The sequence below is a fragment of the Ictidomys tridecemlineatus genome, chromosome 4 (genome assembly GCF_052094955.1).
Source record: "Ictidomys tridecemlineatus isolate mIctTri1 chromosome 4, mIctTri1.hap1, whole genome shotgun sequence".
NCBI classification, from domain to species: Eukaryota; Metazoa; Chordata; class Mammalia; order Rodentia; family Sciuridae; genus Ictidomys; species Ictidomys tridecemlineatus.
The window spans coordinates 191,049,005-191,063,069 of NC_135480.1; the positions used below are offsets into that span (position 1 = coordinate 191,049,005).

The following is a 14,065-nucleotide window of genomic DNA, read 5'->3' on the forward strand; positions in this document are numbered from 1 at the left end:
TGAGCCCCTTTTCCCACCTGTAAATCTGGGAAATGAGCCCTACGTAGAAGGGTAGGTAAATCACTCTTGAGGATTGTGAACAGTGATCCTGCTACGTGCTGAGAAGGAGACTCAGTGACCTTGTGGCTGTCTAGAGAAGGAGAGATGGTTGGGGACCTTCAACGGAAGGGTGTGTAGCAGAGTATTTAGGAACCTGGGAATCACATGACTTGAATTCAGATGCCAGTTTTACCACATTCCAGCTGTGTGACCCTGGGGAATCACTTCATCTCTCTGGGCCTGAATGCTCTCACCTCTCCTGTGTGCGGACTAATACCTACTTTCTAAGAGTGTAGTGAGGATGCAGTAAATGCTTTAATGCATGCAAAGCATTGAGAGCTGGGCCTGGTGCATAGTTTGTGCTCAGTGAATGTCAGGCTTTTTAACAGTTATCATTAAGTCATTCCAGAAACACCTAGAGGGTACAGACAGTGATACCAACCGTGCGCTAGAACTCTGCCCAGGAAGTTCCTAGGCTGGTGAGGATAGAGAACATAGATGCCTGGGACTCCATGGTAGATGCTGCTACCTGGGACTCAAACTGGGGGCTGGGGTGAGAGGAGACTGCTTCTGGCGAGGGCACCAGATGCTGTCCAAGGTAGAGGGCGTTAGAGGCAGGCTTTGCTTCAGCCGTGCAGTCCTGAGGATGGGAAGGGTGGTCCTGTGGGGGGCAAAGAGGCCCCTGAGGCTGGGAATCAGGACCAGCCAGCACCCTGATGCCAGGGCTGGGGTCTGGAGTCAGCTGCACTTAGTGACTAGGAGCTGACCAGGGTTTGCTCAGGATTGGCTGAGTTGCTATTTCCTCAGAGCTAAGTCTCCTCCTGTCTGTCCAGGGAGGGAGATGACAGCCAGTCCACAGGGTCTTTATGAGAGTTTAGCACCACAGGGAGCAGCCGTGCCTGGCAGGATGTCAGCACAGCTGATGGTCCTGCTGTCACTCAGGTGGCTGGGGTGGACGTGAGCCTCCCTCCGAGACCTTGGAGGCCTAGGAGGAGCGCTGCAGGCGCACCCTGGGGTGACCTGGGTGTGGGCGGGCCCAGCACCTAACCAGGCCAGGCTTCCTCCAGCAGGTGGCGGCGTCCTGGGGCGCGGGGCGGGCTCCGCAGCGCCCGCCTTCCCTGGCGTGAGGGTATGTGCCTTTGGACTACATCGTGGAAGCCGGCACCATGCAGTCCATGGGCATATACACTTGCCTCAAGGCCTGTGTCGTCGAGGACCACGGAGCACGCTGCTGCCAGCTGCCAGCGAGACGAGGGGGCGGGACCTCCGGGGCGGGGCCTCTGGGGCGTGGTCCCCCGGGGCGGGGCTTCCGGGGCGGGGCCGGGCTGGACGCTGCTCCGCCCTCGGCCGCCACGCCTTGACCCTCCTGCTCTCTCCTAGGGCTACATCGGACTCCCAGGGCTCTTCGGCCTGCCTGGGGCCGACGGAGAGCGGGTAAGTGCGCTCCTGTGGTGACCCGAGGTCACCGGGTCCCTCCCGGAGGGGCTGGGAGTGGGCAGTGCGGGGGGGAGCCTTCCAGGCAGGGAGCCTCGCATAGTCAGCGGCCTCCCGTTCACCTGAACCATCGCCCAGGTCCACTCAGGAAGGAGGCTGCGAGCCTGGAGGGACCCAGCCAGGAAAGGGACTCTCGCAGGCTTTCAGCAAATGAGAAACAGGCCCGCTTCCTACTCTAGGTTAGAGGTCTGCAGACTCTGGCCCGTTGTTCATTTTTGCGAATAAAGTTTTATTGAGCCCAGCCGTGCTCATTTGCCCACTGTCAGCCCTGGCTGCCTTCCCCGCCAGTGGCAGAGACCAGGTGGCCCGCAGAGCCAGAGGTTCACCCCTGCCCCTCTGCCCATGCCCTGCTCATCCCACCTTAGGCAGCTTAGTTCCTTTCCTGGGGCGAATGAGAGGGCTGGAGACCCAGGACCTGGTGGCAGCTGTGCCATGCATGAGGTCCAAGGACCAGATGTTGGAGGCTGCACCTGGGCCGAGACAGTGGAGCTGGGTGGGGCAGGGGAGGGGGGGTGTCGGCACCAGAGGTGGCACTGGGTGACTGGCTTGCACCCTGAGCTCTGCAGAGAGACTGGGCCCAGCTCTGGGGAAGGCGCGGGCCTGAGATTCTCTAGGATGCCCCGTCCCTCCAGCCAGGTGTCCAAGTCAGGGGAGTCGGGATGAGGTGCTCAGGCGCCCCCGGCCCCGCCTTGATGTCCTCTAGAAGCCCCTCAGGGTTCCTTCCTGGCCCACTTCCAACTTGAGTCCATATTTGGGAACTCAGCTGTAAACTTGTCAGTGAGCTGGACACTGAGGGCCTTAGAAAGGCAGGAGAAGGAGCAAAAAGTAAGCACCTGCTGTATGCCAGGAGCACTTTCTTTAGGCATCTCCCCAGCAGCCCCCTGCCCTGCAGAGTACAAAGGCCATCTGTCCATCCCACATAACTGGTGACACTGTGTACACAGTATGGATTCCAGGCCCTCTGTCACCTCCCATGGGTGGCTCTGGGATTGATGTGGGCCAGCTGTGTCTTGTTGGAGTCCTGTCCTGACCTGTCCCCTGTCTTTCCCCTACAGGGTCTGCCTGGCGTTCCTGGCAAGAGGGGCAAGATGGGTAGGCCGGTAAAGATTTTCCGTGTCTATTACGCAAACTCTATGGGTGGACTCACCCCCGCCGGCCTATCCGCCTGTCTGCCTGGGGCCTGGTGCTTCTTGCCTCTCTGTGCCTGGCTCTGCTCTGCCTTGAGTCTTGTCACCAGAACGCTGCGTGGCTGCTGTGTGGCTGCTGCTCTGGGTCCTCTCTCCCTGTGCACCGCTCCTGAGTGCCGTGGCGTGGGGGACATCTGCTGGGGGTGTTTGTGTCTGGGGCCTGCCTGGGGTTGGGGAGGCCTAGGCCAGCCCAGGACACAGGCTCCATCTCAGCACTTGTCTCCACGTCGTCTTGGTGTCACCTGGCTCTGCTCATTTCCTCTCGTGAGCACGCAGATCTGGAGGCAGTGGGGTGTGACAGGCCCACAGTGGGCACAGCCCCAGGAGGGGCTCCGGGTGTCCCCAGTCCACCTAATGTACTCCTCTGCATTGTGGTAGGAAATTGTTTTTCCCGTTGTTTGAGCATCTGCAGGCATGAAGAAAGAGCCAGGGCACCTAAAGATTAAGTCATATGCCTGAGGTTGCACAGCGAGTCAGTAGGGAAGCCAGGATTCTAGGTGAATAGGCTTGTCCCCAAGGTTGCTGATCGCTTGGCGTCACTACTTGATGCTAATCTTGTAGAAGTAGGTTTCCCACAGTTGCACCTGCAGGATGTCATTTACTCCTGTTATTATTCAGAAGGGGACACTGAGGCTCAGAGGCAGATCGCTGTGTCTGAGGTCTGTCCTCTGGGACAACAGGCCCAGGACTGTCGCAGAGGTGTCTTTCTTTCAAGCTGTGTTCTAGTCCCCGTACGTGCCTTAGGCTATCCGTTGCCCCCCAGGTTGATCCTTGACCTCAGAGCTGTGGTCGGCCCAGCCCTGGGCCTCCTGTTCCCTGTGGCTCGTGGAGTGGACTGTGGGAGAGGTTAGACTGGACAGGAGCCGGGACACTTGGGGACACAGGGAAGGGGGCTGTCTGATGCTGGGGTGGTGGTGTGTTGTTGCCTTTGCAGTGTGTGAAGCTGGCCCTCTGGGGGTCAGGGAGGGCAGAGAAAAGCAGGATCCAGTCCTGCTCCCAGGAGCTGGCAGAGGGTCCCCCAGCAAAGCCACCCTCTGTGGCCTGACAGCCTTTTGTGCCCTCAGGTCCAAAACCTGCCACCTAGATGTGGGCCAGGAGGAGCACTGCCCCTCAGCATCGGCCAGGCCCCTCGGGTGGGGAGGCAGTGAATGCCCACTGAGCGCCCACCTGATGGGGCAGATGGACGGGCCATGGGACAGGGAAAAATGGCTGAAAGAATGATCAAAAGAATGTCAGGTAGTTCCAGGTGCTGAGAGTGGGGCAGGGGTCAGTGAGGGCTTGGAACGTGGGCTGAGAGGTCCAGTAAGTCCTTCTTGCTTCATGAGACACCTGCATGAGGTGGGGATGGGAGCCATGTGGCTTCCCAGGAGAGAGCCTTCCAGGTGGAGGTGAGAGCGGGTGCAAAGGCCCCGGGGCAGGAGTATACTTGGTTCAAATTTTCTGAACCATGATCTTCTCATCTGAGAAATGACAATTGTGTCTAACTCATGGGACCATTGTACTTCCTAGGTGGCTGAGGGGCCACCTGTGTTGAGTGGCTGGAGGTCAGAGGTGTCACCTTCTCCGGGCCTGGTTTCCCATGACTTAAGTTGTGGAGGGGCAGCAGATGGATCACTCAGCTGTCCATCCCCAGGCCCACCTCTGGGGCCACGCTGGGGGGCTGGTTCAGCCTCTATCCCAGGAGCCTGGCAGGGCCGCTTCACAGATGAGATGGAGACTCAGGGAGGTGACTGGTGGGTCACAGCTCTGGGTTCACTGAGGGCTGAGACTGGACTAGAACGCGGCCCGAGCTCTCAGCTCCTGCCCAGGGGGCGGCCGTGGAGGGCTTGGGTTCCAGAACCCCCTGAGCGTGGAAGAGGCAAGGCCCAGGGAGCCCTGGGAGTGGCCTGGCCCCTCCAGACTGGCACGGGAGGGCGGTCCCTCAGGTGTCCCCGCCCACCTCTGTCTCCCCTTCGCACCCACCCCTCCCTGCTATGGGCACGTTTCCTGCTTGGTGCCCAAGCCACGTGGTGCTCATGGTGGAGGTGACGATCGATCTACCTGTCTAGGTCGGATGAGGCCACTCGCTTATTTCTGAGTCAGCAAGTGTTTATTGAGCACCTACTGTATACCATACTGCAGACAGCACTGTCGTCAGACGGACACATACTCGATCCCTGAGGGTGGGACTGTCCGCAGGCTAAGGAGCAGAGCCGAGCCCTCACAGCTGTAAGGGAAGGGAAGCCAGGTGGCGAGGCCTTGGGTGTCACGGTATTGAGCCCGTGTGATTCCCCAGAGAGCCTTTAAGATGAGGTGGATCCTCCCTCTTACCCAGAAAAGGAAGCCGGGGCTCACGCTGGCCACGCCATCAGTCCAGAGGTCCTCTGAGGCCGCACACTTGACCTACAGTGGACAGCTCCTGTCTGCTTCCTGCTGCTTGACTTTAACCTCTCAGATCAGCCCTGACCCGGGGATGGGAGCACCCCAGAGCGGGGTGTCAGGAGAGGGCCCACCGCTGTGCCCGCACCTTGAGAACCGGGAAATGCCCTTGACTCTGGGCCCGTCACCGTGGCCAGCAACCTGCGGTCCCCCTGTGCATGTCCTGGGCCCTGGCCTGCTGTCCCCCGCCTGCACTCCCTGGGCGGCCCTGAGGCCCGCCCTGAGGCCCGCCCCCTGGGGCCCCCAGCCCAGCCCCTCCTGGGAATGGCTAAGAAGCAGCAGCAGGAGCCGAATTCCCTGGGTGGCATCCAGGTGGCCTGTTTCTGGTCTCTCGCTGCAGGCAGACCTCCGGCCCCTGTGCTCATCTCCTTGGCCTCTGATTTGGAGGGAGGGTGAGAGTCTATGCCCCTGGGAGCTGAGAAGAAGTGGAGGTTGGGGCTCATGGGGGCTGCAGGGCCCCCATGATGGCCTGGCTCCACCTCTTTTTCAGACAGATGAGCAGAGAGGGAAAGGAACTTGCCCAAGGTCACACAGCAAGTTGGTGGCAGAGGTAGGAGTTGAATCCAGGACCCTGCTGGCTACTGCAGGGTGCTCTCTACATAGCCCCCTCCCGTCTTTAACCTCCAAGGAAAGCTGAGTCTATAGCTCTCTCCCTCCTCCCATCTCCTGCTAGAAAGGGAGTCTGTGGGGTTCGAGAAGGGTCTAGACATAAGGCGTGGCAGGCTGGCTGCACTGAGAGGGCAGCTCCTGCCGGGCCCAGCTTGCTGGGGCTGGGCTGGGGTCATGGGAACCTGCCTGGGATGCCCGCTGTCTGCAGCCCACGGCTCCTAACTCCGCATCTTGGCTTGTGAGCCCAGCGCTCTGCGTTTCCAGGCTGCGGGAGCAGGGAGACCGGTGACAGAGCTCGTGTTTCTAGGGACACTGAGGCCTCCAGGGGGCAAGGTCTGTAGCAGGGGGTGCTGGAGGCTCCCATGAGTCAGAGCGTTGACGACTCTGGGATCCTGGCAGGAACTCTGCTGCCTCTCCCACTCCCTCCCCAGGTGAAATTTCTCTGCGGCATTTCCTAGTGGACCTCAGAAGGTCAGGGTGAAGACACTCAGCACTGTGAGGAATGACTACCGGGAGGCTTCATGGGGTCTTCCCATGTCAGCACACCTGGGGTTCATGTCTCTTCTAGAAAAGAATAAGGGCTATGTCAGGTGTGGTGGGAAAGAATGCAGGTTAGACTTGTACAGGAACTTCCAGATTTTGGAGGACTTATACTTGTGAGGAGGTCTCGGGCTCCTCTAGGATTATCTATTATTCCTGCTGTTGCTATTAACCTAACTAGCTTAGTGGAGGCCCACTAGAGTTTACCAGGGACTGGATTATAAACATCTCACCTCTCCTCAGCCCTCCCTGGCGGGTGAGGGCAGAGTGGACCCTTCTGCAGGCCGGGAGCTGAGCCTCAGGGCTGTGAGCAGGACTTGTGATTCTGGGTGCTCCTGCATGCCACCTCCTGTGGAGCAGACGGTCCTATAGACCCTGCCTGGAGGCAGGAGAATGGCTGAGATGGCCTTCAGAGGTCCCCTCAGCCCTTGGCGTCCTGCTCGGGTTGTGGTCACGAAGACCGGCACTGTCCTGACCCTTCCTTGAGTCGTCTCAGCCCTGCTGTCCCGTCCCCTGTCCCCCCCGGGGCCCGACCTGGGGAGGGAGGACCACGTGGCCGAGCAGCAGGAGCCGAGCTCACTCCCTGGCCCTAGGCCAGCCCGCTGCAGCCAGGACGTGGCCTGCAGAGGAAGGACCTGCTGCCAGCCGGCTGGGGGGCAGCTGTGGCCACCTCGCTGCAGCAGGCGCAGCCGGAGGGGCAGGCGGGGCGCGTGGGGCCGCATGTCCAGCCTGGTGCCAGCTCTCTGAGAGGCTGACATGAGAGGCCTGGTGAGTCCTGGAGCCGGCCAGGCCCCTCGTGGGGGGAGGGGAGCCAAGGCCGCAGTCTCCCCAGGGACAGTGAGGTGCTAAATGTCACCTGTGCCTGTGATCCCAGCGGCTGAGGGGGCTGCAAGTTCCAAGCCAGCCTTAGCAACGTGGCCAGGCCCCTCTCCCAACAGAAGGGGCTGGGCTGTGGCTCAGTGGGCAGGCCCTGGTTCAGGCCCCAGTACCAGAGAGACACAGAGCACTGGATCCCAGAGTCCTCCGTCTCGGCCTGTGATGGTCCCCGCACCTGTAAAGCACCATCCTCTCCCCAGCTGTGCGTGATTACAGACTGGACTCCTGGAGGGAAGGAAGACTGAAGGTGGGGCACGGTGGGTCCCATGCCAAGGGCAAGCGGTCCTCAGCATTGGCCCTTCCTTCTAGTGTGTGAGCCCAAGACTGTGATGGACCCTTGGAGATGCCCCAGGCTTGCTCTAGTCCAGCCCTTTAGAGAGCAGGCAGGCAGTCTGCCTAGGTTCAAAGCCCAGCCTTGCTATTCCACAGCTGGGTGACTTTGGACAAGTGTCTTAACCTCTCTGGATCTCAGTTTCCTCATCTGTAAAATGGGACCAATCAAGAGTCTGTTTGGAGGTCACGCTGCTGGAATTGGCTATTGTCCTTAGGCTGCATTGTGACTTGGGATCCTGATGACAGTCCCTCCTGGCTCCTGCTTCCAAGGCTGCCTACATGTTTCTGTGAGCTGCCAGCTGTCCGCATGTCTCATCTGTATTCCCTGTGGGGCTGCAGGCAAGAGGTCTCTGGGTGGAGGCCAGGGCTGGCCTGGTGGCTGGGTCCATGGGCCAGCTGGGGCTTCTGAGTGGAGGCCCATGGGGTAGAGGCCCACAGGGTGGAGGCCCATGGGGTGGAGGCCCTCTTGCTGCTTCTGGAGAGGGTCCAGTGGCCTCTGCAGCTGGGTTGGGCTTGGGCTGCTGCTGCCTGTCCATCTTGCCCCACGGGGGCATTTCTGTGCCTACGGGAAGGGACTCCCTCCTCCCCGGCCTTGTCCAGCTTCTGCCCAAGCTGGGAGGACCCTTAGGACAGGAAGTCCAGGGAGGCCTGTCCCAGGTCACATGGCCAGCCTAGGGTACACCCAGGGTCATCTCTAGATGCCAAGTTAGAGAACAGAACAGGGACTTCTCAGGTCAGGCCTCCAGGGGGCACGTGGAGCCCCTGGGGCAGCCCTTGTCCCCTGAGGGCTGGCCCTCCTCTCTTGCCAGGCCCCTCCCTGCAAACCCTAAAGTCTAGAGGTTGGAACCTTCAGAAATGCCCCTGGCCACAGTCCACCTGGTGAAGTCCTTGAACTGGAGGGAGCTAGAACTTTCCAGTGGGGACTCCACGGATCTGGGGAGAGGATCTGGGGAGAGGAAGGTCGGTGGAGTGACATGTGCCCCCAGAGATGGGCCTGCACCCAGACCCCCCCACCCTCGCCCACCTCCGAGGCCAGCGGGGTATGCCCAGCTGCTGCCTGTGGCCCCCCACCCCCGGCTGTCCCAGGAGCCACAGAGCCTAGAGAGGTGGAGCCCAGGCTCAGCTCTGCTGCACACGCTGCTGCCCTGTGGCCATGGCCACGCGGCGTGTCCTCGCTGAGCCTCCACTTACCTGACTGCTGAATGGAGCCAGCAGCCCCTCCCTCCAGGCACAGGACAACCACCCTGAGGTCCTGCTGTGCCCTGAAGCCCTCCCTGCGTCCCTGTCCCCTCCCCTTTGTGTCTGTGACACCAGACCTCCTGGGGGCTGTCCTGGAGGGATGTGCACGCAGGGCCCACGCCTCGTCTCTGGTGGCCACCAGAGGCCTTGGGCTGCTTGGCTTTGGTTTCCCGCTTGACCTCCGGGGCTCCGTCTCCCTCCAGACCCCTGCGATTTAGAACCAGAGGCGCGGTCACCTCCCAGCCCCTCTGTGGTCTCGGGCCTTGGTCTTGGGCAGGACAACCTGCGCTCTGGTTTTCATTCAGTCTCTCTGGAAAACCGGGTGGCGGGCCGGCAGCAGGCCGGGCTCCTTCCTTTTTGAAGTAGGAACATGCCGGCCCCCAGCACACAGCTGTCCCCGCGGCTGTTTTCCCAGCTGCCTGGCTCCCCAGGGGCCTGGTGTGGCCTCCAGGGTGGGGTCAGAGAGGGACCTCAGGGCCTCTGAATGGCCCAGGCTGTGCCACACCAGCAGTGTGACCTCGTGTGGCCTTGCCACAACTTTACAACTTCTCCTTTTCTGTACCATGGGGACCCTGGTGCCACAGGGTGACTTTTGAAGGGTGCATTGTCATCGCAGATCTGAGCTGGGAGTGACCAGTGGGGACACTGAGGAACCCGGGAGAGGACCCTGTCAGGTCCCAGCCAGCAGCTGCTGTAGGCCTGGATAGGCTCCCTGAGGCCCCAGTTTGTGTCCTTCCCACGTCATTGGACCAGGGCCCGAACTGGGGGCTGGTGCTTGTACCTTTTTTTTTTTTTCCAGAGACTCTAAGTAGAAAAGAAGCAGGTCACCAGGCAGGCCCTCCAGAGTGGCCTGTCCCTGAGTGTTGTGTGGGGTGTTTGTGATGGCAGGGTGACCTCAGGATCCGCTGCTGTCAGGTGGAGGAATGAGACTGCTCAGACACTGTCCCTGCGTCCCCCTGGGGTTGGCTCAAGTCTCTGCAGCTCCAGACACTGACCTACGGATGTTTCTCTCTCCTGCCCGCAGGGCTTCCCTGGAGACTTTGGGGAGAGAGGCCCCCCTGGATTCGATGGAAACCCCGTAAGTACTTCAAGTGTTTGGGAACAGAGAAGAGATCAGGAGCCCATACCTTGGGGTCTGAGACCTGGGTTACATCCCAGCCCCATGACCTGCTGCTTGGGTGTCCTTGGACAAGTTACATGACTTCTCTGAGCCTGTCCTCCTTTCTACTCTGGGTGACACCCCTCGAAGAGTCCCAGCTCGCTGGGCATCTGGGTTGCACCCAGCCCCAGGGCTTAGGGAGGTTCCTGGATCACTGCCCACCAGAGAGGCCCCAGCTTCTGCCGTCTTAGAAGCAACAGAAATGTTTACGACCACAGTGGCCTAGGGACGCCCACGGGTCGCAGGCGGTCTTTGGAAAGACGAGCCACGTTCGGAAGGAATCTCCACGGCGGGCGTGTTTATAGAGTGTGTAAATAATCCGAGGCCCAGGCTCTGTCGGTGGAGGAGCCGGGTCAGCCTGCCCTGGGGAGCTGGGTCTGCTCGCGCCTTCCATCCCAGGCTGCAGGCCCAGCTGGGAGAACGCTCACATTCTTGGCCTGAGGGTACAGACTTGGCCTGGGGGTGCAGACCGGCCAGAGCTGTCTGCAGCACCTGCCTTGATCCTATCTCTCCTGGGGGCTTCCTGCCTGAGCAGCCACACACAACTGACCTGCTCTGGTCTCACAGATTCTCCTGGAGGCTCGCCCGCCCTGCTTCCTGGGGGAGCCTTGGCCCCAGAGCCAGGTGCACCTGGGTTTGCATGCTGCTGCACTGTCTGCCCCGCCTGTGAGCCTGGACCGACCCTGACCTCCCTGAACCTCAGTCTCCTCATCTGTTAACTGGGGGTGGGGGGTCGGAGGGCTCAGAGGGCTGTCGTGAGAAGAGAATGAGGGCAGGGAAGGTGTCCAGCCGATCTGAGCCTTCAGTGCCTGGCGTCCCACATACTTGAGGTAGCCACAGAAGTCCTGACCCCTCCCCATCCATTGCACAAGACCCAGGGAGCTGGGAAGACTCCTGGGGACAGTGAGGCTAGAGAGGAGGGGACATGCCAGGTGACATGGGAGGGGAAATCAGGGCGTTTCCTCAGTGGTTTACTTGCTCAGTAACCATTGCAGCATGTCAGTAGAGAACCTTCTAGAACTTTCCCTGGGAGGGGCAGGGATGGGCCTCCTTAGGGCCTAGAGGAGCAGAATGGAGGCAGACCTGATGGGGGCCTTCGGGTCTGCCCTGGTTTCCCTGCTGCAAGGCCAAGGCTGCCGCTTCCTCCCTGTGGTGCTGTGCCCCGCCCCCTGCGCTAATCCTTCCCAGGCCTCCTCTTTGGTTCCGACTCCCCATTTGAACTTGGGCTGCACCCACACCCGTCTTTTTTGGTGTGAGCCCTGGGTACACCTGGGGGGCTGAGGCCGGGGGTGAGCCATGCACGAGGCCCCATCTCCCCTCCAGGCTGGACAGGGGAGGCCTGAGGGCCTGGGACTGGGGGGCAGAGTCATGAGAGGCCCTGGCCCTGACCTTAAGCAGATCCCTTCACCTCGGGAAGCCAGCTGTGCCTCTGAGGAGGGCAGTGGCACCTCCGTCCACACCCCCAGGCGGGGGCTGTGCCCTCTTCATACCGACACTGGAGGGTGCGAGGGCTGGGGGACCCCTCCCCGTCCTACAGCCGGAAACTGATGGCCAAGGGGGGAAGGGCACTGTCCCAACTCCAGGCCACACACCAGAGGCCCTGGGGCCTGGGACTGGAGCAGGGGATGGTCAGCACTGAAGTGTCCCCCAGATGCCCACATGGGGCAGGGGTGGGGGTCCTGGAGGGAGACAGACGCGTAACCACCTTGTGTCTGTGTTTGCAGGGAGAACTGGGCCTGCCAGGGCCCTCAGGAGTCCCCGGCCTCATTGTAAGTACACAGCTGCCCAGGGGCTGGGGGTGGGGGAGAGGCAGGTGTCCCTGAGGAGAGGCCTGGGGATCAGGACAGGCAGCCTGGACAGGAGGCTGAGGGAGGAAAGTCTTGCTGTGTTACCCCAGGTGGGTCTCCCACCTTCTCTGAGCCTGCTTCTCCATTAGTTAAGTGAGGGTGAGTGCCGGACCATGCCTGCCAGTGTGGATTTACACTTGCTCTTTGTTGGTTGTTTTACAAGGAGGTCTGACAGGTGACAGCATGCCTGTTCAACAGGGGCTTCCTGTCCAGAGGCAGGAAGTGGTGGCAGAGTTGCTGAGACTCTGGACCATGTTGGGAATCTCCAGGGCTCTTCTTCTCAAAGCATGGACTCTGAAACCAAGTCATGCCTCTGCCAAATCCTTGCTGTGTGACTCAGGCCTAATCACCTTCTCTGAACCTTAGTTTTCTCATCTATGCAGATGAAAGTAGAATCCCCTGGGATTCTTGGTTGTGAGGATTAACCAGGGTAACACAAGTATATTGCTTGGCCCAGGATCTGGCCTTCAGTAAATAATTAGTGGAAAATACTGTTGTATCAGTTACTGTTATTCATCAATAGCAATAGTCATTCGTGAGAGAGGGTGCGGCCATGATCAGTCACTCATCTCCTGAAATGCCCAGGACTGGAGGGCCTGTCTGCAGAGGCAGGAAGGGCCTGGGGCTGGGCCTGGCTGGGCGGCCTCGAGGAGCAGCCTATCAGCCCACAGCAGAGCCTGCTGCTGGGCCTTCAGGGCACGTCCCAGCCTTGGGCCAGTGAGGGGCGAGAGCTGGAGGTGCCTGCAGAGTGTCCCCCGGGGTCTTGCCATCTGCTCTCCTCTCGGTCATTCCTTATGGAGTTTGAGTCCGGGAGAGATGTGGGGGGGACAGGTAGACTGTCCCCTGCTTAACAGATAGGCCAGCTTTGCCACGCAGCAACTGTGCCAAGAAATGCTGCTCAGAGGGAGTGAGCAAGGCCCCAGGGGAGGCTGGGGCATCCCCTGGCTCGGGGTTGGCCAGTGCCCGCGAGAGGACCCAGAGGTCCCTGTGCAAACCTGCTCGTGTCCAGGTGGGTGGGAGCAGGGCCTGGGGCCGGGGCACAAGCTCAGACCAGCCCGTGTTGAAATCCCGGCCTTGCCTGGCTCTGTGGACCTCACTGTGGACCCCCTTCCCGAGCCTCGGGGAACCCCCTGTGAAATAGGTCATCATGTCAGAACTGCAGGTGCCAAGAGGGCAGTCCCTGGAGCCAGACCTCCTGGTTCACGTCCTGGCTCCCACCATTAATGGAAATGCTCAGCAAGTTGGCTTCCCTGTGCCTCCACCTCTTTATCTGTAAAATGGGGACAGTATTAATGCTTAACTCGGGGGATTGTCGTGGGGATTTAAATCAACAGTTCATATTAAAGTGCCCAGTACGCAGCAAGCACTCGGGAAGTGTTGTCATAATAGCTATTGTTATTTTATTTATATATTTTTTGGTACTGGGGATTGAACTCAGGGGATTCAACCCCTGAGCTGCCCGCCTCCCCAGCCCTATTTGGTATTTTATTTAGAGACAGGGTCTCACTGAGTTGCTTAGCACCTCACTGTTGCTGAGGTTGGCTTTGAATTTGTGATCCTCCTGACTCAGCCTCCTGAGCCCCTGGGATTACAGGTGTGTGCCACTGTGCCCGGCTTAGCTGTCGTTATTACATCACACACACACACACACACACACACACACAAAACACACACGCCTGTGTGTACATATGCTGTGCTTGTCTGGATCGATGAGTGGAGGAAGGTTTCGAAGTCAAGTTGAACCTTGGTGGGGGAGAGCACTGCTGTGGACTAGCGATGCACGCCATGGCTGGGGACTGGGAGTGTCCACCTGTGACTCACGCCTGTGTTGTCCCTGATGCCACTCAGCAGGACTTTGCCAGGCACCTCTTTAGCACTGGTGGCTGACCTGTCTGCCATGAGAGGGGGAGAACTCTCTGGAAGTTGCAGTCTAACCCTTTCCGAGCCCTGAAGGAGTTCCTCCTGAAGCCCCTTGGTCATACGGTCATTAAAGTCCTCCTGGGACAGCTCTGGGGTTGAAGGCTCCCTCGCCCGTCCATCCAAAGGAGCCCTCATCGCTCAGCGTCTTCCTGTCTCTGAGCCCAAGTCGTACTCGCCGTCCCTGGGAGAGGCTGTTCCAGGGGTACGATGGTCAGCGTCTGCTCTTCCTGAGAATCCCCGTCCCCAGAGCTTTCGAGAAGAGAGGTTCATACACCTGGCTGCTGCCTCTGGCATGTGTCCTACTTGTCATTGTCCCAGCGGGTTGGGTCCCAGGGTGGTAAGGTACAGCGTGGCTGCAGAGATTCTTAAGGCCCAGCCCTCCTCCCGCCTGGCCTCAGCTCACG

The 14,065-nt window shown here is 60.1% G+C and overlaps 1 protein-coding gene across 10 annotated transcripts in view; it reads left to right on the forward strand.

Moving 5' to 3' along the window:
• Col27a1 (collagen type XXVII alpha 1 chain) overlaps nt 1–14,065 on the forward strand; it is a 121,373-nt gene that overhangs the window by 44,313 nt on the left and 62,995 nt on the right. For all 10 annotated transcript variants that reach the window (XR_013438254.1, XR_013438255.1, XM_078048023.1 and 7 more), the window contains 4 exons: nt 1,420–1,473; nt 2,589–2,633; nt 9,760–9,813; nt 11,619–11,663. Coding sequence is in view for 8 of the 10 variants with exons in the window: in XM_078048023.1 (XP_077904149.1) it covers nt 1,420–1,473; nt 2,589–2,633; nt 9,760–9,813; nt 11,619–11,663 (198 nt within the window). In the remaining 2 variants the exon portion in view is untranslated. The remainder of the gene's footprint in view (nt 1–1,419; nt 1,474–2,588; nt 2,634–9,759; nt 9,814–11,618; nt 11,664–14,065) is intronic.